The 27,279-nt window shown below is 37.5% G+C and overlaps 1 protein-coding gene across 3 annotated transcripts in view; it reads left to right on the top strand.

Moving 5' to 3' along the window:
• Nucleotides 1–27,279, top strand: part of STARD4 (StAR related lipid transfer domain containing 4) — a 35,924-nt gene that overhangs the window by 5,444 nt on the left and 3,201 nt on the right. Inside the window, exons 2-6 of one of the 3 annotated variants that reach the window (XM_060146190.1) lie at nt 8,853–8,966; nt 9,914–9,963; nt 13,900–14,026; nt 14,878–14,992; nt 16,268–20,627. In XM_060146190.1, coding sequence (XP_060002173.1) covers nt 8,853–8,966; nt 9,914–9,963; nt 13,900–14,026; nt 14,878–14,992; nt 16,268–16,497 — 636 coding nt within the window. In that variant the 3' untranslated portion in view covers nt 16,498–20,627. Of the gene's footprint in view, nt 1–8,852; nt 8,967–9,913; nt 9,964–13,899; nt 14,027–14,877; nt 14,993–16,267; nt 20,628–27,279 lie in introns of those variants that run through there. The other 2 variants (XM_060146188.1, XM_060146189.1) reach the window with 2 other exon arrangements.

Below are 27,279 nucleotides of genomic sequence, written 5' to 3'. Positions count from 1 at the left end.
TGCTTTGACTATTTGGGGTCTTTTGTGTTTCCATAGAAATTGTGACATTTTTTGTTCTAGTTCTGTGAAAAATGCCAGTGGTAGTTTGATAGGGATTGCACTGAATCTGTAGATTGCTTTGGGTAGTAGTCATTTTCACAATGTTGAGTCTTCCAATCCAAGAACATGGTATATCTCTCCATCTGTTTGTATCATCTTTAATTTCTTTCATCAGTGTCTTATAATTTTCTGCATACAGGTCTTTTGTCTCCATAGGTGGGTTTATTCCTAGGTATTATATTCTTTTTGTTGCAATGGTAAATGGGAGTGTTTTCTTGATTTCACTTTCAGATTTTTCATCATTAGTGTATAGGAATGCCAGAGATTTCTGTGCATTAATTTTGTATCCTGCTACTTTACCAAATTCATTCATTAGCTCTAGTAGTTTTCTGGTAGCATCTTTAGGATTCTGTATGTATAGTATCATGTCATCTGCAAACAGTGACAGCTTTACTTCTTTTCCGATATGGATTCCTTTTATTTCCTTCTCTTCTCTGATTGCTGTGGCTCAAACTTCCAAAACTATGTTGAATAAGAGTGGTGAGCGTAGGCAACCTTGTCTTATTATTGATCTTAGTGTAAATACTTTCAGTTTTTCACCATTGAGGACGATGTTGGCTGTGGGTTTGTCATATATGCACTTTATTATGTTGAGGAAAGTTCCCTCTATGCCTACTTTCTGCAGGGTTTTTATCATAAATGGGTGTTGAATTTTGTCGAAAGCTTTCTCTGCATCTATTGAGATGATCATATAGTTTTTCTCCTTCAGTTTGTTAATATGATGTATCACGTTGATTGATTTGCGTATATTGAAGAATCCTTGCATTCCTGGAATAAACCCCACTTGATCATGGTGTATGATCCTTTTAATGTGCTGTTGGATTCTGTTTGCTAGTATTTGGTTGAGGATTTTTGCATCTATGTTCATCAGTGATATTGGCCTGTAGTTTTCTTTCTTTGTGACATCCTTGTCTGGTTTTGGTATCAAGGTGATGGTGGCCTCGTAGAAGGAGTTTGGGAGTGTTCCTCCCTCTGCTATATTTTGGAAGAGTTTGAGAAGGATAGGTGTTAGCTCTTCTCTGAATGTTTGATAGAATTCGCCTGTGAAGCCATCTGGTCCTGGGCTTTTGTTTGTTGGAAGATTTTTAATCACAGTTTCAATTTCAGTGCTTGTGATTGGTCTGTTCATATTTTCTATTTCTTCCTGATTCAGTCTTGGCAGGTTGTGCATTTCTAAGAATTTGTCCATTTCTTCCAGGTTGTCCATTTTATTGGCATAGAGTTGCTTGTAGTAATCTCTCATGATCTTTTGTATTTCTGCAGTGTCAGTTGTTACTTCTCCTTTTTCATTTCTAATTCTATTGATTTGAATCTTCTCCCTTTTTTTCTTGATGAGTCTGGCTAGTTGTTTATCAATTTTGTATATCTTCTCAGAGAACCAGCTTTTAGTTTTATTGATCTTTGCTATAGTTTCCTTTATTTCTTTTTCATTTATTTCTGATCTGATCTTTATGATTTCTTTCCTTCTGCTAACTATGGGGGGTTTTTGTTCTTCTTTCTCTAATTGCTTTAGGTGTAAGGTTAGGTTTTTTATTTGAGATGTTTCTTATTTCTTAAGGTAGGATTGTATTGCTATAAACTTCCCTCTTAGAACTGCTTTTGCTGCATCCCATAGGTTTTGGGTCATCATGTTTTCATTGTTATTTGTTTCTAGGTGTTTTTTGATTTCCTCTTTGATTTCTTCAGTGATCTCTTGGTTATTAAGTAGTCTATTGTTTAGCCTCCATGTGTTTGTATTTTTTACAGATTTTTTTCCTGTAATTGATATCTAGTCTCATAGTGTTGTGGTCAGAAAAGATTGATATGATTTCAATTTTCTTAAATTTACCAAGGATTGATTTGTGACCCAGGATATGATCTATCGTGGAGAATGTTCCATGAGCCCTTGAAATGAAAGTGTATTCTGTTGTTTTTGGATGGAATGTCCTATAAATATCAATTAAGTCCATCTTGTTTAATGTGTCATTTAAAGCTTGTGTTTCCTTATTTATTTTCATTTTTGATGATCTGTCCATTGGTGAGAGTGGGGTGTTAAAGTCCCCTACTATGATTGTGTTACTGTTGATTTCCCATTTTATGGCTGTTAGTTAGTATTTGCCTTATGTATTGAGATGCTCCTATGTTGGGTGCATAAATATTTACAATTGTTATATCTTCTTCTTGGATTAACCCCTTAATCATTATGTAGTATCCTTCTTTGTCTCTTCTAATAGTCTTTATTTCAAAGTCTATTTTGTCTGATATGAGAATTGCTACTCCAGCTTTCTTTTGGTTTCCATTTGCATGAAATATCTTTTTCCATCCCCTTACTTTCAGTCTGTATGTGTCTCTAGGTCTGAAGTGGGTCTCTTGTAGACAGCATATATATGGGTCTTGTTTTTGTATCCATTCAGCCAGTCTATGTCTTTTGGTGGGAGCATTTAATCCATTTACATTTAAGGTAATTATCGATATGTATGTTCCTATTCCAATTTTCTTAATTGTTTTGGGTTTGTTATTGTAGGTCTTTTCCTTCTCTTGTGTTTCCTGCCTAGAGAAATTCCTTTAGCAGTTGTTGTAAAGCTGGTTTGGTGGTGGTGAATTCTCTTAGCTTTTGTTTGTCTGTAAAGGTTTTAATTTCTCTGTCCAATCTGAATGAGATCCTTGCTGGGTAGGGTAATCTTGGTTGTAGGTTTTTGCCTTTCATCACTTTAAATATGTCCTGCCACTCCCTTCTGGCTTGCAGAGTTTCTGCTGAAAGATCAGCTGTGAACCTTGTGGGGATTCCCTTGTGTGTTATTTGTTGTTTTTCCCTTGCTGCTTTTAATATTTTTTCTTTGTATTTAATTTTTGATAGTTTGATCATTATGTGTCTTGGCGTTTTTCTCTTTGGATTTATCCTGTATGGGACTCTGTGTGCTTCCTGGACTTGATTAACTATTTCCTTCCGCATATTAGGGAAGTTTTCAACTATAATCTCTTCCAATATTTTCTCAGTCCCTTTCTTTTTCTCTTATTCTTCTGGGACCCCTATAATTCGAATGTTGTTGCGTTTAATGTTGTCCCAGAGGTCTCTGAGACTGTCCTCAGTTCTTTTCATTCTTTTTTTTTATTCTGCTCTGCAGTAGTTATTTCCACTATTTTATATTCCAGATCACTTATCCGTTCTTCTGCCTAGTTATTCTGCTATTGATCCCTTCTAGAGAATTTTTAATTTCATTTATTGTGTTGTTCATCATTGTTTGTTTGCTCTTTAGTTCTTCTAGGTCCTTGTTAAACGTTTCTTGTAATTTCTCCATTCTATTTGCAAGATTTTGGATCATGTTTACTATCATTATTCTGAATTCTTTTTCAGGTAGACTGCCTATTTCCTCTTCATTTGTTAGGTCTGGTGGGTTTTTACCTTGCTCCTTCATCTGCTATGTGTTTCTCTGTCTTCTCATTTTGCTTAACTTACTGTTTTTGGGGTCTCCTTTTCGCAGGCTGCATGTTCATAGTTCCCATTGTTTTTGTTGTCTGTCCCCAGTGGCTAAGGTTGGTTCTGTGGGTTGTGTAGGCTTCCTGGTGGAGGAGACTAGTGCCTGTGTTCTGGAAGATAAGGCTGGATCTTGTCTTTTTGGTGGGCAGGTTCATGTCTGATGGTGTGTTTTGCTGTGTCTGTGACCTTATTATGATTTTAGGCAGCCTCTCTGCTAATGGGTGGGGCTGTGTTCCTGTCTTGCTAGTTGTTTGGCATAGGGTGTCCATCAATGTAGCTTGCTGGTCATTGAGTGGAGTTGGGTGTTGGCATTGAGATGGAGATCTCTGGGAGATTTTTGCCATTTGATATTATGTGGAGCTGGGAGGTCTCTGGTGGGCCTTTGTTCTGAATTTGGCTCTCCCACCTCAGAGGCACAGCCCTGATGCCTGGCTGGAGCACCAAGAGCCTGTTATCCACACAGCTCAGAATAAAAGGGTGAAAAAAAGAAAGAAAGAGAGAGAGAAAGAGAGAAAGAGAGAAAGAGAAGGAAAGAAGGAAAGAAAGAAAGAAAGAAAGAGATAAAATAAAATTATTAAAATAAAAAATAATTATTAAAATTTTTTTAAGTAATAAAAAAAAGAATGAAGAGAGCAACCAAACCCCAAAAAAAAATCCACCAATGATAACAAGTGCTAAAAACTATACTAAAAAAAAGGAAAAAAAAAAAAAAGGACAGACAGCACCCAACGATAAATGGTAAAAGCAAAGGTGTACAGACAAAATCACACCCAGAAACACAAACATATACACTCACAAAAGGAGAAAAAGGGAAAAAAAAAATATATATCATTCCTCCCAAAGTCCACCTCCTCAATTTGGGATGATTCGTTGTCTATTCAGGTATTCCACAGATGCAGGGTACATCAAGTTGATTGTGGAGATTTAATCCGCTGCTCCTGAGTCTCCTGGGAGAGATTTCCCTTTCTCTTCTTTGTTTGCACAGCTCCTGGGGTTCAGCTTTGGATCTGGCCCCGCCTCTGCGTGTAGGTCGCCTGAGGGCGTCTGTTCTTCGCTCAGACAGGACGGGGTTAAAGGAGCAGCTGCTCTGGGGGCTGTGGCTCACTCAAGCCGCGGGGAGGGAGGGGTACGGATGCGGGGCGATCCTGTTGCGGCAGAGGCCGGTGTCACATTGCACCAGCCAGAGGTGCGCCGTGTGTTCTCCCAGGGAAGTTCTCCCTGGATCACGGGACCCTGGCTGCACAGGCTCCCGGGAGGGGAGGTGTGGATAGTGACCTGTGCTCGCACACAGGCTTCTTGGTGGCTGCAGCAGCAGCCTTAGCGTCTCATGCCTGCCTCTGGGGTCTGCGCTGATAGCTGTGGCTCGCCCCTGTCTCCGGAGCTCCTTTAAGCAGCGCTCTTAATCCCCTCTCCTCGCGCACCAGGAAACAAAGGCAAGAAAAAGTCTCTTGCCTCTTAGGCAGGTCCAGAGTTTTTCCCCGGACTCCCTGCCTGCTAGCTATGGCGCACTAGCCCCCTTCAGGCTGTGTTCACGCCGCCAAGCCCAGTCCTCTCCCTGGGATCCGGACCGAAGCCCGAGCCTCAGCTCCCAGCCCCGCCCGCCCCGGCGGGTGAGCAGACAAGCCTCTCGGGCTGGTGAGTGCCGGTCGGCACCGATCCTCTGTGTGGGAATCTCTCCGCTTTGTCCCCCACACCCCTGTTGCTGTGCTCTCCTCCGCGGCTCCGAAGCTTTCCGCCTCTGCCACCCGCAGTCTCCGCCTGCGAAGGGGCTTCCTAGTGTGTGGAAACCTTTCTTCCACAGCTCCCTCCCACTGGTGCAGGTCCCGTCCCTATCCTTTTGTCTCTGTTTATTCTTTTTTCTTTTGCCCTACCCAGGTACGTGGGGAGTTTCTTGCCTTTAGGGAAGTCTGAGGTCTTCTGCCAGCGTTCAGTAGGTGTTCTGTAGGAGTTGTTCCACGTGTAGATGTATTTCTGGTGTGTCTGTGGGGAGGAAGGTGATCTCCGCGTCTTACTCTTCCGCCATCTTGAATCCCCTTATATCATTTTAGTGTTTATCATGTTTCATGGCTTTTATGTTCTACTTTGTGCTGGTTAAATATTGACTATAGCACTGACTTTGTTTGTCACTTTAGATTTTAGATTAGTGGCTGTCACTCCCGACTGGTCAAAAGAATGATCAGTGAGGCTTTTTATAGGACCTAGATCTGGGGCCTATTCTAGAGCAGACCCACTGAATCGGACTATCTGGCTGTGGACCATGAAATCTAATATCCAAAAACGGTGTCACAGAAAACCAGAGGCAGACACACATGAAAGTGGTAAAGGCAAATCTTATTCAATAACTATTGCAATAGTGGAAAAGAAACCTTGGTATAGAACTAGGCTTCATTCTGAATACAACAAGGGCACGTAGGGGTGTATAGCCAAGAAGCAGGGTGGGTGTCAGTGAATGAAAATTACTAGGAGGAAACATTAGAGGAAGGGGGATTTGCCTTAAACCAACTTGACAGGATTCTTGCTGAAGGCAGGCCAGGGGGATAAGATTGAGGGTGAGATAAGGAAATTTGAGGGTAGGGGATTTTCACTAAATTGACTCAGCAGGATTCTTGCTAAAACTAGACTAAGGGGTCCAAGGACAAGCCCAAGAGCTAGGCCTCGTCACAAAGTGGACTCAGAGGAGACTTCCCTGGTGGTCCAGTGGTTAAGAATCTGCCTTCCAATGCAAGGGACGTGGGTTTGATCTCTGGTCGGGGAACTAAGATCCCACATGCCATGAGGCAACTAAGCCCATGCGCTCTAGAGCCCGTGCCTCACAACTAGAGAGACTGCGTGCTGCAACTACCGAGCCTGTGTGCTCTGGAGCCTGCGCACCCCAAGTAGAGAGAACCCCGCATGCCGCAATGAAGAGCCCGCACCACTACTGAAGATTCTGCATGCCGCAACTAAGACCTGATGCAGCCAAAAAAAAAAAAAAAAAAAAAAATGAGGACTCAGAGGAGCCCAACCAAGGAGAGATTCTTTGTCAACATTAACAGCTATTACAAATTATAACAACATGATTCTGATGTATGCATTTGTAGTGAGAATTGCATCCTTATCCCCATAGAAGTTTGAGCCTTGATATTTCATTTAGATCTTTTCTTGATCTCCTTTTTAGTAGTAACTTCATGATCCTGTAAATGGACAGCTTTCTTTCAAAGCCTTTTCTTCTTTAGCCTTTTACTGGAGAGTACCATGGCACCAAAAGGAGAGAAGTTAAAACCAAATAAATCATGTTTTGAAGCAAACACACTTCAACAAATATTAAGGTCCTACTGTGTTCCAGGTAGTGTTCTAGTTGGTGGGGATATAGTAGTGAAAAAGGCAGACATGGGACAGCCACTCTATTAGTTGGGGACATGGTAGTCAAAGAGTAGAATATAGTACATCAATAAATAAACAAGTTAATTTCACATAGTGATGCACTATGAAGAAAATAAAAGAAGGGTATAATAGTGATTTGGGGAAGGTTGTATTAAGGACAGGAGGTTTAATCTGAAATTATTATTACAGGTTGTTATTAGTCATGCTCAGATTTGGGATCTACTAATCCAGGTAGAGAAATAATAGTAAATACAAAGGCCCGAAGTCAGTGACAAGCTTGATGTATTTAAGGGACAGAAAGAAAACCAGTAGGAGAAGAGCATTGTAGGCAATGGTATGTGATGAATCTCCTAATACCTATTAAGGGTGATTCCAAGGTTTTTGACATTGAGCAACTGGCTCAGTTGTCATTTTAATAGTAAAATTATTAATATGAGGAAGACTGAGGCAAATTGAAGGAAGACTGGGGCAGCAAGAGATGCCCATTAGGTGTGAAGCCCTAAATATAGGCTTCTGGATGTGGGATTTTGGATCTCTGTGTGTGTGTGTGTGTCTGTCTGTCTGTCTCTGTCTTTCCCTCTCCTTTTTTCCCTCCCTTCCTCTTCTTTCCACCTGGGCCTTTCCACATATCAGCTTCAGGATAACCAGATTTCTTGTATGCTTACATGTTGATCAAAGGCTTCCAGAGCGATTATTCTAAGAGTGACGTACAGAGGCTGCATGGAATTTTCTAACCTAGCTGCAGAGGTCGTGCAGCGTCACAGACTGCACCTTTTTTTTTTTTTTTTCATTGTAAATGCTTTGTTGGTTTTTATTCATTTTTTCCACTTTATTTATTTATTTTTATTGGAGTATAGTTGCTTTACAATGTTGTGTCAGTTTCTGCTGCACAGCAAAGTGAATCAGCTATACATATACATATATCCCCTCTTCCTTGGATTTCCTTCCCATTTAGGTCACCACAGAGCACTGAGTAGAGTTCCCTGTGCTATACAGTCGGTGTTCATTAGTTATCTATTTTATACATAGTAGTGTATATATGTCAATCCCTCTTGATGGGAAGTGTGTCACAGGATTTGCAGCAATGTTTTAAAATGATCACATTATAGAATCCCTCATTATATTAAGTTTATTATCTTTAAAGATTAGTAATCATTTCCCTTTTAAAGTATTGTTGAACAATAACATACCTTTGGAATTATTAATGATATAGTACTTTCCTCTCTGTATAGTTAAAATTATTGCCTTAAAATTATAAACCACTTATTTATGCTGTACTGGTGGTTCTAAGGTCTTCATATCACCTCCTATGTTACACAGATAGCTCACTGAATCCTATGACACTTCATCAAATGAAATAAAACATTGAAGACAATAGAGTTCTTCAAACTTTTGAAATTCTTCAGAGGTCTCTAGCCCTATCCTTAAAGGATGTAAGAGGAGGTTTCCAATTGTGGTTGTCATTTGTTTGCTAGAATGAGTCCTATATCTGTTGGCTGGTAAAATGAAAATTTTCAATGGCTGAATCTCTAAGGAATTTTTAAAGAGTTTATGCCTTGGGTGTTATTTTTGTATTTTTGAAAAAGCAGTATTTTTTTTTCTTTTAAGTTATCTGGAATTTTATAATTTATTCCTTTGGGTTAGATTCTATTAGAAAGGGAAATAGGATTGTATTTTATTTTTTATATGAGTGATTTTACTAACTCAACATATGTGATTCTTATCCCTATGTGTTTCACACCTTGGAAGCTTTTAGAAAAAAAACCTATGGCCAGGTCTTACCCTCAGGGATCCTGATTAGTTGATTTGGGATGGGGTCCAGGTATAGGTATCTTTTACAACTCCCCAGGTGATTCTTTTATGAAGCCATATTTGAGACCCAACTGCATCTAACTCTGGTATTTGCTGATGATAATCTTAGTCTCTGTAACAGGGAAAACAAATGGAAGACCTGCCTGATGCAGCTGTTTTGGCGACTAGACTTAAAAACACTCTCATCCAATACCACAGCCTTGAAGATGACAAGTGGCGAGTTGCTAAGAAAATGGTAAATTAATTAAATTACTTATGTTTGAGGGTGTATCTTCTGTCTAATGAGCTGGTGGATGACTTTCAAAATGGTACGGAAAAATATGGACCATACTTTAGATGAATGTGCGGGATAGATAAACGTGCTAATATAGTTGATGGTTTACTGTCTCACAAAGGAAGAAACATAATAATCCTGCACTGCTTTCATTAGTTCTTCAGATATTGGACACAAGAATAGACTCATGGCAACAAGATTGTAAAGAGCAGCCTCTCAAGTCAGTAAATAAAATGTGTCATTGTCAGTTTAAGGAAGTATAGTAATTGATAATTTGAAATTGTTTCAGATATTTTAACAAGCCTGTGAGAATGGCCAGTTAGTATTTTTTTACCAATATGACATACCTGAGTGTTGACAGAGCCAATCCTTGAACCCAGGACTCTTCCAGTTAAGTCCTCTGGCTATTCTGCTATTCAGAATTTCTTGGGAAATGATCTAGAAAAAAATGTAGGGACTAATTCAAGGTAGCACTGTCATAATAGATTTGAATTGTTTAATTTTAAAAAGATGTGAGCAAGTTCAGAATGAAGTATTTAACATTTCTATTATCTCAGTCTAAATGTGTCAGTAATGGTAAATAGATGAGATTGGAATGGGGCAAATAATAATGGCCAATGAGATAGTGCCATCACCGAATCTTAACAGTGTTTGGGTGTCATTAAGCTATTGAAAAACCTTTTGTAGGGGTTTGTAATTTAAATAAGATGTGTACTACTTTCAGATACAGAAGAAATTCAGATATGGATTATTTTATGGTATAAATTACTTTTGTGTATTTCTTTGAATATTTACTTATGTTTTATTTTCATGCAAAAACTAATGCTGTAGAATTTATGAAATTGTCAGTTTTATATCCAGGTTTCCACCTATGTAATTATCAGCATACACTGTTTTTATTTTTCTAGAAAGATGTAACAATTTGGAGGAAACCTTCAGAAGAATTTAATGGATATCTGTAAGTAAATTCCTGTAGTGTTACGTAGCTCTTAGGACATTGCTAAACTTCAGATATATACACACCTACACACATGATCACTGAATGATCATTGCCAGCAAAATTTGGCTTTTGCTTTAAGATGTTAAACTTTCTGAGAAGCAAATCCTGTTATGAATTCAAAGCCTTTAAAATGTCCATATCCCTGGTGGACAGAGTTGGTGGTGAGGGGATCATAAATAATATGATATCATAAATGATATCAGATAGCTGATAAAATCTTAATTTCTTACTATGGTGTATAAGACCCTTCTAATATTCTTTCTGCATTTATTCAGTGCTGTAGCATATTTTATTTTATTTTTTTGCACGGGCCTCTCACCGTCGCGGCCTCTCCCGCTGCGGAGCACAGGCTCCAGATGTGCAGGCCCAGCAGCCGCGGCCCACGGGCCCAGCCCCTCCGCGGCATGTGGGATTCTCCCGGACCGGGGCACGAACCTGTGTCCCCTGCATCGGCAGGCGGACTCTCAACCACTGCGCCACCAGGGAAGCCCCTGTAGCATATTTTATTCTAAGAAATTTATCTTGAAGAAATCATGGGAAAATTAATAGTTATTTAAACTTGTCTCTTCCATCACAGTATTACTTAAAATATTAAAAATTACAAACAACCTGAATAATCAATTGTTGGGGAATGATTAAATTATAAAATGTGCTATTTTACAGTCTTTAATAACATAATAAAATGCTCAAGATACAATGAAAAGTGAATAAAGCAGAATACTAAACTGTATGTAGCATAATCATGGGTTGACTTTAAATATATATTTTTTATATATTAAAATGTTTTATTTAACACAAAATATATACCTCTAGATGTCAGTTTTATGTGTGATTTTTACTTCTGTTTTTTGATTTTTGCATATAGTTGAACACGAATTATGCCTTTAACCAGTAAAAAAATATTGTTTTTTAAAGCCAGAGGAGATAGTTGCCACATGAAATTGGAGTGGAATAGTCACATCCTTGGGACTCAGCACTTTTTAAAATGAAACTGTTGACTGAACTTACTATATACAGTGTATTTTGAAGTGTATTACCAAAGATAGCGTTTCCAGGAAGATAAGTTGTACAGTATTTATGAGGACAGGGAAACTGGAGTTGGATTAAACATTGTAAGCAAGTGTAGAAGTTAATCCTTTAAATCAGTAATCCCTGCTGGGGCGAAAAAGTGTAAAAAGTGCCAAGGGAGCACTATGCTTGGTGATATGGAAAAACTTCATAGGGGAGCTAATATTGGAGCGGAGTCTTAAAGAACGAATAGGTATTTCTTAGGGAATGAAGGATAAATTCATATTCCAGGCAGAGAGCATTTCATTTACTACGTTCACACAGATGGGAAACACTTTAAGGAGTTTATTTAGGGAAGTTGAAATTGTGTTTGTATAGCTGGAGCATTAAGTATGGGGGTGGGGAGAGGATGTCTGAAGGATTTTTTTTTTTTTTCTTTGCCGTACGTGGGCCTCTCACTGTTGTGGCTTCTCCCATTGCGGAGCACAGGCTCCGGACGCGCAGGCTCAGCGGCCATGGCTCACGGGCCCAGCTGCTCTGCGGCATGTGGGATCTTCCCGGACCGGGGCACGAACCCGTGTCCCCTGCATCGGCAGGCGGACTCTCAACCACTGCGCCACCAGGGAAGCCCTCTGAAGGATTTTCGAATTCTAAACTAAGGCATTCAGTTTTGCGTTACCTACTGCTCAACCCTACCCATACATCCCAGGTCCTCAGAGGATTTTGCATTTATTCTAATAACAATTGTGAAAGAGAAATGAGCATGGAAAGTTTAGAGAAGAGCTTGTATCCTGGGGGTCCATGGCTAGCTTCTTGAAGTGTCCCTAAGATTGTATACAAAGTTTTGTGACAATGTGTATGTTCCTGGGAAGAGATCTGTGGCTTTTTTCAGATTCTTAAAGAGTTATATGATCAGAAGAGCTAGAAACTGATGCAGTGTTGAGTTGGACACAGAGTTCCCAAACTAAGGACATAGCATGGGAGTTGAAAAGGACAAATGAACTTGAAAGAGATTTATGATAGTGATGGTGGTGGTGATGATGATGATGGCGATGATAACTAACATTTATTGAAAACCAGATATTGTTCTAAGCAGTTTACGTTTGGAAAATCATCTTGATGAAACATGGTGACTTATTAGTTCTGACTATTGGAATGGGGTTATGGGGTTAAGAGAAAAAGAAGAGTCGAAATTGAATCCCAGATTTCTAATTTGTGCCTGAAGTAATTTGTATTACCCACCTCCTACCCCCACCCTCACCCCAAGTTAGAGAACACAGGCAGAAGAGCATACTTAGGATGGAACATAATAGAAGCTTGAGCTTGAGAGATTTACAAAATGATAAAAAGGCTTCAGATGCTTAAAAAGAGAAAAAAGATCCCTGAAAACAATGATGGAGTTAAAGCCAATCTACCTCTCTTTTCTTTCCTCCCCAGAGATAACTACTCTCTTGAAGTTGTGTGTATTATTCCTGTTTCACACTTTGTGTGTGTGGGTGTGTGTGTTTTAGTAATACGCTTTAATTTTTTCTGTTCAATACTGTGTTTTCAAGAGTTACCCATGTTGTTACATGTTGATCTAGTCTTTCACTTCTGTATTCATATACCACAATGTGTTTATCTGTGTTTGCAAGTTTGCCTGCTGATGAATTTTCAGGTTGTTGTGAATTCTTCTCTACAGTAAGCTTTTTGGTACATGTCTCCTTCTACACACATGTAACATTTTCTTGGGGTGTGCCTGTGTCTTAGGGACATACATCATCCCACTTTACTGCATGTTGCCAAATTGCTCTCTAAAGTGGTGGTAGCACTTTGAGAGTTCTCATTCCCTTCCATTCAACACTTGTTATTAAGTTTTTAATCTCTGTCAGTTTTTCAGGGGTATGAGATGGTGTATTGCTAGTAATTACTTGATTATGAGTGAAATTGAGCATCTTCTCTAAGTTTATTGACATTTCAGGTCAATCTTGTCCTTTGCCCATCTTTTGTTTGGATTGTCCTCTTCTCATTGTTTCATAGGAATTAATCATATATGCTCTATAGTGAGTATATATCTGTATATATGTGTTGCACTTATCTTCTTCCACTCTGTGGCTCGTTTTTAAAGAAATTACTTATTTTGTCATTTGTGGTATGTAAGTTTTTAATTTTAACCATCTTGTGTAATTTGTGTTTTTGTGTGTTTTATGTATTCAAGTAATCCCCCTGTATCCTGAGGTCACAAAGATGGTCACTTGTATATTTTTCTCAAAATTTAAAAGTTTTACCTTTTACATAGTGGTATTTAGTCTATCTGGAGGTATTTTGAATGATGTGAAGTAAGAATTCAGTTTTTATTCTCTCTGTTAGGATAACTGTTGAATCCAAACACTATTTTTGAACTAGTATATCTTTTTCCTACTGGTATGTAATGCCGCCTTTGAAATATGTCAAGTTCTGATATTATTCATGAGTCAATCCTGGGCATTCTATTCTAGGGTGACCTATATTTCTATTCCTAATAAAAAGGTTTCAAAAGTTAGGGTAAGAATATGCATATACTAATAACATGTTAGAACATAGTTGAGAAAAGAAGAGCATATGAAATAAATGGAAGCATTACAGTGTTCTACAGACTGCTCTTGGCTACACCATAACATGAAGGTATTTTACTATGTTTATGATAATGCATAAGATAGCCTTCAAATCTCTTATTAGATTTGAGGACGTTTTAGAGTACATTCTGATGAAATAATTGACAGAACCTAATTTATCAGAAAAGTCGGGGTTTACTCTTTTTAAAAAATCTTCATTAAATTTTATTTTTTTTGATGTGAGCTCTGAACTGTGAGAGCATGCTGAAATTTTTCATTCTAATAGCATTTGACTTTCATATGTTTTCTCCAGCTTCAAAGCCCAAGGTGTTATAGACGATGTCGTCAATAGTGTAATAGACCATATACGTCCAGGTCCCTGTCGCTTGGATTGGGACAGCTTAATGACCTCATTGGATATTTTGGAGTACTTTGAAGAGGTATTTGTTTAGAAATGTTGCTTCAGATTGTGTGTGTGTGTGTGAGTGTGTGTGTGTGTATGTGTGCGCATGTGCACATGTGTATACTTGCATTCATTATATTCATTGCTTTGAGAATAAGTAGTCATGGCAAAGATCTCACAGGGGAATCCTTGCTGCCTTTCAAAAAGCTTGAGTTTCCTCATATTAACTAATGAGTGTTAGTCAGAACTGAGTTTGTTTTCTGCAATAGCTTTACCCTTGCTGCTTAAGAAAATCATCAGTGTCTTTAATTGTAAAACTTTAGCTGAGGTTCTGAAATCTAAAATTCTGAAAATACCACCATCATATTCAGGTTTCTAGGTAATAGTATGTAGGTTTTCTATTAACATTTAGCCAAAATCAAAGATAAAAATGCCACCTTAGGCATTAGAGAATTATGTAACCTAAGTGGCTTTCTTTCTTTGTCTGTTTCTATTAACTCATTCCTTGCCATGTTTGGATTTCTTTATTGACACATTTGGTGTTTTAGTCAAAGTACTTGTGGATTTTATCTTATACACGTACAGTCTATACTACCTGCTTCCACTTTTATCATATAGGATAAGAGGTGACTCTACTGAAACAGAGATTTGGATACTGGGTAACTTACCTCTGTGTTTTGATTGTATATCCTCTTCAAGTCCATACAGTCGCCGTGAGATATAGAATAGAGATCTAAACCTGTCAGAATCACTGTAAGAAATGTTATTAATATTTATTATAACACACTTTAAGTGAGTGTTAATTTTTTACTAAAGATTAACTTATGATATATGAGTCTATGTATGTATTTCCTATAGTACTAACAGCTGTTACCTGTTCTCTTTCAGAATTGCTGTGTGATGCGTTATACTACTGCTGGTCAGCTTTGGAATATAATTTCCCCAAGAGAGTTTGTTGACTTCTCCTATACTGTGGACTATAAAGAAGGGCTTTTATCCTGTGGTAATTGTCTCAAAACCTTTTACTTTCTCTTGGTTTGTTTTAAATTTTGAGTTTTCTAGGCTGGATGTTTCTTTCTACACAAGATACATTTTCAACTTTCATACTTATCTTTAAAAAAATTATTTTATTTAATTAATTTATTTTTGGCTGCGTTGGGTCTTTGTTGCTGTGCATGCACGGGCTTTCTCTAGTTGTGGCGAGCGGGGGCTGCTCTTTGTTGCAGTGCGTGGGCTTCTCATTGCGGTGGCTTCTCTTATTACGGAGCTTGGGCTCTAGGCACGTGGGCTTCAGTAGTTGTGGCATGCGGGCTCAGTAGTTGTGGCTTGTGGGCTCTAGAGCGCAGGCTCTGTAGTTGTGGCACACGGGCTCAGTTGCTCCGCGGCATGTGGGATCCTCCCGGACCAGGGATCGAACCTGTGTCCCCTGAATTGGCAGGCAGATTCTTAACGACTGCGCCACCAGGGAAGTCCCCATAGTTATTTTATAATCAATAAGCTCTGTTTGCAAATGCTAAACCCTAGGGATTAAAATAACAATATCGAGAAGGTTTTTGCAATCTTTCTGATGAGTTTTTGTTCCCCGTTACACAGTATCCTTCAGGTCACAGCTAACAAATATGGAACGCATGACTGCCTCTAAGAAAGGGATCTAGTCGTTGGGTTTCCTTCTAAGTCACTCTCAAGAAACAGCTTCTTAGTCATATACTTAGAAAAAATAGGCTTGGTATGTGTTAGAGTACTTTTCCTTCCTTGATCTGTGTATTATTTTTCTTTTCAAAATTAAAGATACTATTAGAAGGCTCCTGCTTTCTAAAATATATCTATAGGTAAATTAATATTTTTGTATGTACGATATATTTGAGTTGGCAGTTGTAGGTACACATCTACCTGTTTAATCTGAACCAGCCAGAACCAAAGTTTGATATGGTAGTGCCTGTGGGGAGCAGTGGTGGTACATAGGTTTGATTATTAGTACCTTGAGGCCTGGCTGCTACAGAGAAGATTTGTAGTTTCCAAGGAGTTACCAGGATGACATGATGCCATTTATTCTGAAGGGATTAGAACTTTCCCCATTACATATCTACCAGCCTCTGTCAGAATTCCACTTAGTAATTATCTTTTTCATTCTTCCACGGTCACTCTTGGGGCTTAATTTTCATCTACATGGATAAGAAGAAAAATATGTAAATAGGAAATCTGATAATATTTTTTAGTGAGAGTTTTAGATTAATGTCAGTCATTGCTATTAATAGTGTCATTTTAAATTGCCTTGTAGGGATAAGTCTTGACTGGAGTGAAAAGAGATCAGAATTTGTTCGTGGATATAACCATCCCTGTGGTTGGTTTTGTGTTCCTCTTAAAGACAGTCCAAACCGGAGTCTTTTGACAGGCTATATTCAGACGGATCTGCGTGGAATGATTCCCCAGTCTGCAGTAGATACAGCCATGGCAAGCACTTTAATCAACTTCTATGGTGATTTACAAAAAGCCTTACAAAAGGCATAATATGTTTAAACTTATAGCATTATATTCCCTGAATCAACTCTCTCTCTTAGCTGCATGGCCTGTAAAAATCATCCTTTCCTGTCTTCTGCATAGCCTGTAGAAAACTTTGAGATGTTTTTGGTTTATTTTATTCCTAAAGTAAATAGCTGTCTAGTGTGGGCATTTCAGTTTTCCTAAACAGTTATTTGCACATTGTTTGGTATGGTGATATGTCTAGGAATGGAGAGTATGACAGAAATCCACCAAGAAGTAGATATAGTTCTTTGACACAAACTCTTAAGAAATTGAATAGTGCCTCAGTATGAATATTTTGGCTTCTTAGAAATTAGAGAAAGCCAAGCTTCATGCTGGTAGGTTAAAATCACCTATTTTAGAGCTTTATGAACATTCTGTAAAAGTTTTAATTTTGGGAGGAGTTAAATATTAATGCTTTACTTCTCATATGCTCTATGAGTTTAACAATATCTTGGACTAAAGAAAAAAAGCTCTTCTCTATACCTTATAAAGATGAACTTCATTGTCAGTTGACTTGTACTACTTTACCTATTGAAAATATCAGAAATAAGAAAAGAATAGGTATCATAGTAAAATGCAATTCAGTTTTGATACCTGGATAGTATTATTTTATAGATATCTTTAAAAATGTATTCATATCTTTATGGGCTTTTATTTTGGGAGTCTTAAAAGCATTTATGAATGAATAAGGCAGTGTGAAAAACTGCCAGATATGTGCTGGGACACCACATTGATTGGACAGTATTCTGGGTTATGTGAAATGGGTGGTGGTATCCAATACTGACCAATAGAGAATCATCTCTCTAGAAAGTCAAATTCAGTGAATGTTTTATACATGTTTGAGTTTTAAATGTGTCACTCAACTCATAAAGTATAACTACGTCCTAAGCATTCACAATTGTGATGTAACTTCAGTCTGGAACTAGAACAAATGCATTCATAGATTTATCTAAATGCCTGGATGAGTCATTTTATAAGTAGAATGGACTATAATATGTCTCTCGATTCTGTGGCTGCATTAAATGAACATTCCTAAATGATTTTAACATTCCACATGGTCTTTGACTTTTGAACTATCCACCTAGTTTACATCTAAGATGAGAACTTGGGGGAACTCACTGTCCTTGCAAATTTTTGTCTATATTTATATTTGTGTACATGCACACATCTTGAAATCTGTTCCAGTGTTCAATGTGAGTTATTTATGTGTTATTATTACTGTTCCCACTGTTTCATTTTCTCTTCTTTTTTTTTTTTTTCTTTTGGTTAATATGGGGTAAAGAGAGCTCTGGAAATAGTATTTACTAGATAGGCCACCGAAAGCACAAAACTGTATAGTGGTTCAATTGCATGAAGGTGTGATCTGTGTTTTACTTTCCTGTGTTTTCCTGAGTGTAAAGAAAGCATAAGTCATAGTTCTTCAGACCCATTTTGCTAAAGTGGAAAAAGTAGAGCTGACTTATTTTTATTGTTTTGGTATGGAGATGATGTTCAAAAAAAGCAAAAGGTGGCAGCACCATAATATCCATAGTGAATAATCTCACAAATTTTAGATTGAAAATAGTTTGTTTCAAGGTCTGATAGAAGCAATGCACAAACGATCCTATGCTCTTAACTTGAAATTTATTAATCACCAATATGTTTTTCCAAATTGACTATAATTTTTGAGCTGCTGGATTTCTCTCTTTTTTTTTTCTTGCAATAGGGAAAGAGAAATGAGCAGTTTAGCTTTCAGTTTCGCATGGAAATTGTTAAATGTTAATTTTGACTCAATCTATTGTCTTTTATTTGGTTTTATTAGTGTAGAGCAGGAGGTTTCTTACATTCCAGTATTCAGTCTAGCATGACAAAATACCAGCAGATGTCCAATTATAGGGTGCCCAGATTGGGTGAGTTTGCAACAAGATGTACCTTATTATAAGGGCTATTATCGCCTGAGCTGGGTGCCACTAATAAACTGTCCACTTTCAGCTACTCTGTGTTCCCTTTGTTTTTTTGTAACTTATACCTCCAACTAGTGATGACATAATCCACTGTTGAATGAGGACCCATTGCAGGTAACAAGACCCTCATGGAAAAATTTTCATTGCAATGTTGAGCCGTATGATGGATTGAAGAATTATATTTGAATTACCTGAAATGTATATGCAGCTTCTAGATGGCACTTTAAATCTGCTGGGCTCTAGCTGTGTACTTAAAAAAAAGAAAAAAAACAGCTTTATTGAGGTATGATTTCCAATGCTGTACAATTTACCAGTTATAAGTATACAATCCGTTGATTTTTGAATACATTTATAGTTGTGCAGCCATCACAACAGCCCAATTTTAGAATAGTTCTATCACCCAAAAGATCCCTTTTGCGTGTTTGCTGAATCATACATAACCAAAGTTTAGCACAGTTGCTGGTATACAGAAGATGATGGAAAAGATTAGAGCACGTTTTGTTTGGTTTTGTTTTCAAGAGTAGAGGTGTATTTGATTCTAAGCTCAGGAATCTTGTGATAATGTACTATATATGTTATGTCAAATATCATAATGATATGAAATTTAACAATGTGGATTGGGATTAATGTTAACATGTAATAGAGTCTGCTGTTTCTATAGCAGTGCTGTAGAATAGAAAAATAATGTGAGCCATATATGTAATTTAAAATTTTCTAGCAGTGCATTAAAAAAATTAAAAGAAACAGCTGAAGTTAATTTTAATAGTACAGTACATTTCACTCAATATATCCAAAATATTATCATTTCAACATGTAATCACTGTAAAAATCTTTAAGATAGCTTACATTCTTCTTTTATACTAATTTTTTGATTTCTGGTGTATATTTTACTAATTTGGGCTAGCCACATTTCAAGTTAATTTTAATAACTTTTAATAACACACAGTTCTATATTAATCTGTATATTAATTTGTCTTTCTATAATATGAAGTAGAGAATTTCATAGAATCACTCTCTTAAATACAAAATCTTTTCTGTTCTCTGAAGCCTTCAGTGCTTGCTAAACGTGGACTCCTTAACATTAGAAATAAATCAGTTGTAATTGTCAGTAAAATAAAAACTACAGCCCCAAAAGATTTTCCTTTGAAGATAATTAACTTTTCATAGGGCAGTTGATGAAATGAAAGAATATAATCTGCCGTGTAGTTATGTGGTTGATTATTTTCTCTGGCTTATAGCTAGTTTGTATTAGAAACACGTGTATGCAGGAAACACTTGGCATGGTACTGTTTTCAGTACATGATACCTATTTTTTAAGGAAATTAGTTTCATACAAGAAAAAAATAATTTATCATAAGTGATACTTCTGCATGAAATATTAGTTTGTATTGATAATCGTTGATTAATCCTTAAAGTTTAACACAATACGCAGCAAAAATAATTATGAGAATTTAGTGTTCTGCAGTTATGTATAATATAAACTGCTAGAGTATTAAAGACAGATTGTTAATGTTAAAAATCTCTTCATTTCACTGTTCATTGAGGCTGGATATATTTGAAACTGTAGATTTCTATATGTAAAATTATCTCCCAATAAAAAAGTCCTTTCTTACTCTCCTCCCTCTTTCTTTCCTAACTGAAGGACATTTTATCAACACTCAAGTTGAATTAAATTAACCTCTTAAGCTAAAAACTCTGTAATGGAGGTTGCCTCTGGAGAAGATAGGAAAACATTGCCCAATTTAAACTCCTAATGTCTATTGAGCTTTTGGGTATGACTAATTCCCTTTGATGTGGATAAAAGCTTTACCTGTTTATTTAAGAGCACGCTAGCATCCTTAGAATCAGTTGTTAAAATCCAGTTTCTTTTAATTAAGTGGATACTGTAGCTATCCCAAACCTATGCATAAATTAACAGAACCCAGAAAAGCTAGGGGACTTGACCAGGTGTCCATTAGACCCTGTGCTGTATAATTACTTGTCTAGTCTATCTCCCATGCCTTTCTTATTCAAATTCCAGAAGTAGGGGATGGTGGGATCTGAGCTTAGGAGAAACATTAGATTAATCCCAGAGCACAGGAAATTGGAATTATAATTTCTGTATTATTTTGTTGTTTCCAAAGATTTACATGTATGGTTAAATAAAAATTCATCTCTTGCAATTCAATAAGAGCTATACTATATATAGATTTTATTTTTAAGAAGTTTATATTTCTTTTATGGGCCAATGTGTAAAGCTGGAACCTTCATTAAACTAATGAGAGCATGCATTAATATAATAAAATGTGTATTTATTTAAAAATTTCTATGAAATATATCAGAATAAAATTTCTAGACGCTTGTGTATTGACCTATACTAAGTTGCTTTAACCTTATCTGAATTTAAAGTATGTAGGTTAGCTTCCTGAACTCTTACAAAAGAAAAATATAAACTGGAAAATTAAGATTAACAATGCATATGCTAATCCCCTGCCAATGTCTCATACAATATTAGCCACAATACTGCTGAATTTTGATTTGCTGTTATATAGCAAGGATGATGACATATTCTGCTCTTACCACTGTAACGTATAGGTAAGGTTTATTGTATACATTTTTAAATAATTGTACTAACTTGATTAGCAATTGTAGTGATGATTTCCTTTGGAGTTGAAAAAAGGTGGAAGTGATTACAAAGGAACTGTTGATCTATATTATAAGGAAGCAGTTATGGATGCTGTGGGAAATATGCAGTAGAAAATATGACTATTAAGTGGTTTAAACAAATATAGAGTAGGGAATTCCCTGGCGGTCCAGTGGTTAGGACTGATTGAACCTGCTGAGGGTTCAATCCCTGGTTGGGGCACTAAGATCCCATAAGCTGTGCGGTGTGGCCAAACAAACAAACAAACAAAAAACCAAAACCATAAAAACACACAAAAAACAAACCAAATAGGGAGTTATTTTCCTCATTTAATAAAAAATCTGGATGTCGGTAATTATTAGTATTAGCACGTCAGGGCCAGTGTTTCTTCAGTTCTCATCTTTCCCTCAGATATGATAAGGTGACCAGCTAGCCCTGGAAATTACATGTGCATTCAAGTAAAGAAGAAGCAGGGGAAGGCATGGCACTACTCATCCGTCTCTTTTACCAGGAAAGTAAAAGCTTTTCCAGAGCCTCCAATAGCTTTTCTTTCTAGTAGTCTGGGTCACGTGACTACCACTAGCTGGGAAGGCAAGTATTTCCAGCCTCTTGGAGAAAGGGTTGGTAATGACTCTGGCTAGCCAATCATAGCATCTCTCAGTGGGTCACCTCTGGAAAGTGTGTATAGAGCTCCTTTAAATGTCAATAGGAAAATGACAGACTCACAAAACAGAAATGAAAATAGCAAAGTAGTCCTTCACTCCTCCATGAAACATTGATTGGGCCGCTTCTGTATGGCAGATTCTACATAGCTGTCCGTCATTGAGGTAATGAGGTGATGGAGCTCCTCCGAAGGTTGTTAATTAATGGTTGGTGTCACATGGCATCCGATGTGAATGACTTATGTCTATAGTACACCATTTCTACTCCTCTGGAGCAAAGGGTCCACTATGGATGAAGACTTCTAGACCAGGAGATGACAGAAAATTGCCGGAAAACATGAAATGCAAATGTATCCCAGGAGATAGAGGGTGGATCCATGTTACTTGTGTTAGCTGTACAGGTGATTAGTGGGGTGTAGTATTCTGCTAATAAAAATTATGGGGGAAGCATAGTGTACAAATACCAAAACTGGCTTTTTACTCATTATTTGGATGGTACTGTTCTTTTTCAGGAGCTTTACCTTCCTTCTTAGGTTTTGCTTTAGTGACATTCCTCAAGTACAAGCAGCTGGCTTTTTATTAAAAGAAGTAGTCCAGAGATTGTGCAAAACCAGGTTGAAATAAAAAGATGTTTCATATAGTCAAAAATGGACTTGCAGATGGGAGAGGTTTTTTGTTTTCCTCTAGCATTTCCCTCAATTCAGAACTCATTGTTTAGGTGAGGATTTTGGACCTAGTAGTAGTTAGTAGCAAGCTGCAATTCTGAGAGTGAACCTCACTGACATATTATGCCTTCCCCCCAATATTTCACACAAATGTTTGCTAACTGATTGGGTGGCCAAGCTCAAGAAAGACTTTTAGTTCTTTTTACAACTATTGTTGCTAACAATCAGCTTCTTAGGAGGGAACATAAAGGTTTTTCCCTTTCATTCTCAGGTCCTGCAGGTTTGAAAGCATCATAATGAAGGGACCACTGAATATCATTTGGCCCGACAATTCCACATTAGGATTATTTCCTTAGGATAGATTTCCCCAAACTCAGAAAAAAGCTTTATGTAGTGTTAACTGAGAAAAGAAAAAGAATTGAGAATGGATTATTATGCAGCTATCAAAATTGTTTCTGAAGATTATACCAAAAATGCCTGCTGTAGTGTTAGGTTGACGTAAAAAACTTACAATATGATTAAAGTCTGTAAGAAAAAAATAAACTAGTGCAAGATTTTAAAAAAGACAATGCTTGTCTTTGGAAGGCGTTCTTATGGTAATCTACTTTTCTGTATTTTCATATTTTTATAATGAAAATCAATTTTTATATGAATCGCTGGATTGGCTTTGTATCCAGTGAATTGACTTCTCAGTCGTGAGAGCACTGGACTAGGAGATGGGCAACCCAGATCTCTTCTCAGCCACTAACTGCGATCTTAGATAAGTCATTACCTCTCTGGGTGTTACTTCTCTTTAATAAGATGAGCTTGTTGGGTTAAATGATTACTAAGATCCCCTTTTAACTTTATGATTTTATGACATCACTGTATAATATTAAAAATGCTGTGAAACTCAAAGTATAATGTTGCCTGAGAGAATGGAAAAACAATCAAGAAATGCTTCGACTTCATATTTCAGATATAAGGAAAATGTCCATTGTGTCACTCTTGAATTGTGCTAACATTTCAAATCACGGAATGCAAAGTATTGGTGGGCTCTTAGATGATTTATTATCATACCATACATGCAGATTGCTTTACAAGTTTCCCAGCAGTAAGGTGTATGCTTCTTTTGGCATGCTCTGACAAATCTGAATGAACTTACACAAAGCAACATTGGCCCTCACTAAGGTCAATTTCAACAGTCTCCCAACATCCATTTTGCCTCATGTCACATATTCTTCCGTTATGTTCCTGGGAAACACCAAAAAATGAGCATGTTTACTCATTTACTTGGGTTGTCTAACCTGAGTCCAAGAAGAAGCCAGTTGTCTGTAGCTGTCATGTTGTCTGCCCCAGGCTTTGGGCAGCTGAGAGCCAGTGACTCTGATGTGTCCCATATGCTGGAAGCAGGGACTGTCAGTCACTGCCATCGAACAAAACGGTAGCTCAGTCAAAAGCAAACGGGCATGATTTTGATGAATTCTCTGTAAACATTCTCTATATTTACATTTATGGCCAGGTCAGACTTACATGTTTACCTAAAAAATATTATAATATATCTTTGTATTAAGGAGTCAATAGCACCATTTCGACAGGTTTTAAAAATGAAATGTTCACAGCTCCTTTTCCAGTACTTTTCAATCAGAAATTGGGAAGGCAGCCTATGATCTTGGCGGTGTAAACTGCAGTATTTACACTTTGTCTTTGCCCTCCAAATCCTACATGCAGTTGTTTTTGGCTAATGATTTGCAGTCTAAACTACTGGAGATGTAGGTTTCCTGTATAGAGTGGTATTCCATTATCTAATCCTCCAAGCTGCCGTTGAGCTGCTTATGTCCTTTTAGTCCCGAAAACTTTCGACAACGCAGCAGTACAGATTTCTCCTCTAGGAAAAACTAGAAAAGACACACCAGATACTGTCACCTAAGTCTGAAAACCCTAGTAAGTAGTATTCCTTTCTCAACGCCTGCCAAGTTGTGTTTTCTGTACCCCTACAGTATCTCCACGTCTTAACTCCTCTTCCATCACTCAGATGATGGTCAACCGTTGTCCCTTTCTTCGTTTCATTTGCCCGAATAATATAGCAAGTTACTAATCACAGACATTATCTGAAACAAGCAAAGTGGCAAGACAACTAGAAGTATATATACTGTAATGATTATGATTTTAAAAGTTTCTTGAAGATGGATGTAAAATACTGCCTGCAATGAGTGATATTAAAAGGAAATTATAGAAAAGTGTAGAAAGGGGCAAAAGGGAGAGATGGAGACGAAAGGACTTCACAGGATCGGCTTGAAGTTTGGGGAAAGCAGCTCCGAAGATTTTAAATTTCATTGTCTGAGGCTTAACACAGGTTGTCTTTTGAAGTCTAAACTTTCAGGTATAATTCTATCTTAGATCCTGCGGGAATTGCCCTTTCAGGTCAGATAATTTAAAAGGTTAAAATAACTGTGAAAGAAGTAACCTTGACGTGGCCTCCACTGGCAAAGCTTTAGCAAGTAGTTAGGTGATTTTCTAGTCACCAGGAGTTATTTGGATACTGGAGTTTTGCCAAAGTTACTCAAATAATCACTATCTTCTTTTACTCTGCTTTGTCAGTGGAGATCTCGCCAGTGCAGTTTTTGCTTTTAGTGACTGAAGCTTTATTTCAGCTGGTGACTTGCAAAAATGTCTTTGATGTGTTGGGTGATTTTTATTCTATTTGGGGACACACCAGATTAGCCACATATGTAGGAGATCACAGAGGGCTACATGCTCTGAGGAAATGCTGCACAAATGTCTACCCAGAGTAAGAAAGGGGTGAAGAAGTCTAATTCAACTTTGCACAAGATCTGATACTCTTATGCAGACTTAGCAACACTTCCCTGCAGATTTCAGTCTTTCACACCCAGCATTGTTCCTTCAACACATTCCTCCACTCTGCAGATTTCTCAGCCAAATGTTCTGCCTTCCTCCTCCCTACCTGCAAAGGTTCTCCCCATCCTTTATATTTAGCTAATATTCCCAGGAAGCTCCCCTTGATCATTCCAAGCAAAGGGGAGCTTTTCCTGCTTTCCATCCCTGGAGGGCTTACTGCCTGCCTAGATTTAGCACAGGCTATATGTACACTTGTTTTTTCTCTCCAACGACAAAGCTCAATCCTAGAGGGTAGCATGGGTTTAATTCAACTCTGACTCTTTCATTGTACGTAATTGTTTTTCAATGAAAGTTTACTGAGAAAATGGGTCCCTGGCGTGCGCTGCTCCTAGAAAGCTTCAGAATCGCCGAATCATCTCCTTAAAGTGTGCTTGCGATGTAGGCCTAATATTCCCTAAACTACACTGTTTAGTTTTTTATTCTGGGAGGAAAATTAGCTACTGGCTTTGGTTTACTCATTTCTAAGGGAAGCTGGTGACCCAGATATTGAGAGAAATTTTAAAATGATAAGTTTAGTCCGTTAACAACTGCTTTCAAACTCTGAGCAATCAAGAAAAATGGGTAGGTGGGAATGTGGAATCCTCATCTACATTTTACCTTTTCCCTCTTCCATTCCGGTAAAGTCTCCCTCCTACTCACATCAACCATGAGGAGCAGGCAGACGATTCATCTCTTTTTTTCCTGAGTTCTATATTGTATCCAGTGGCTACATCATATTGATTGCTGCAACAGTTTAAAGAAAACAATATATTATTTAATTAGAGTCATGATATAATTTTAGCTTTTCCTAATAATAAGCTGATAATAGGTTTTCTACTCAATATCTCACTTGTAACCTTTTGGCTATAGATGTTCAAAGTCAAACACAAAGGTCATGCATGCCTACATTCTCAATATCTGGGCCACCTGCTTCCCTTAAGGCAAATATTGTGGAATGAATAACTTCTCTGTGACAGAAATAGACTAAGAAAAGGGCCCCTCTTGGATTTCTAAATATGTAAGAAAAGGAAAGGAAAGCATTTGCTCGAGGCCTTCTCTTTCCGAAGAAGTGAAATAGATAACACTCAGAAAAACACAGGGATTGGAAAGTAGCTTTCTTACATTAAAAAGCTGGCTATTTGCCTATTTCCTGAGCTATTGATAAGCAAATCATTGTCATAGAATGCCACATAATAAAGCATGTTATTTCCTAAAAATGATTAAATGAAAATCCAATTGGTATTAATTACTTGAAAATATTCTGAAGGATTCAGAACCAAAGGGGGCTCTCATTTCTTGGCTTACTAAGTAACAGCTGCAGATTGACTTAAATGGGGGGAATACAAAACGTCATTTACATGATTTTAAATAAAAGGATCAAATTTCTAAAACGTGCTTGATGTGCTAGAAATCTTTCTAATTCCTCTCTCTGAAACAAGTCAATTCATACTCTAAACTTTTCTTTTCAGGAATGATGCAATTTTGAATTTTTAGTTCTGTAGGGAAATTTTACTGTTAAGTTGTACTTCCAGCAAAATTATTGTTGAGACCATCTGCACAGAAACAAACCTCTTCTAACTTCCTAAGAAGCAAATGGGATAAGAACCCTAAGCTAAGGAGAAGAAATCTGGAGTATGGGAATCTGTATTCCTAGATGTTACCAAAAAGGCAGGGTGCCATGAAAAACCAGGGTCATCAATTATTTTCTGTAAAAGGCCAGATAAACATTTTAGGCTTTTCTGGGCCATACAGTCTCTGTTGAAACTACTCCACTCTGTCCTAGTAGCATGAAAGCAGCCATAGCCAATGTATAAATAAATGAGCATGGTCGTGTTCTGATAAAACTTTATAAAACAGCGCTCTGATGGATTTGGTCCGTGACCTATAGTTTGCCTGACTCTTGAAAACTGATCTTTGGAGATTTAACTTTATTTCCTTGGGTAGTTATGTGGAAATTATTTTTTAAAAATGCACTTGTAAATTTTATGTGTATATCA

This window comes from Lagenorhynchus albirostris, chromosome 3, assembly GCF_949774975.1.
Source record: "Lagenorhynchus albirostris chromosome 3, mLagAlb1.1, whole genome shotgun sequence".
Taxonomy (NCBI): domain Eukaryota; kingdom Metazoa; phylum Chordata; class Mammalia; order Artiodactyla; family Delphinidae; genus Lagenorhynchus; species Lagenorhynchus albirostris.
This window is presented reverse-complemented; position numbering and strand designations above follow the sequence as displayed.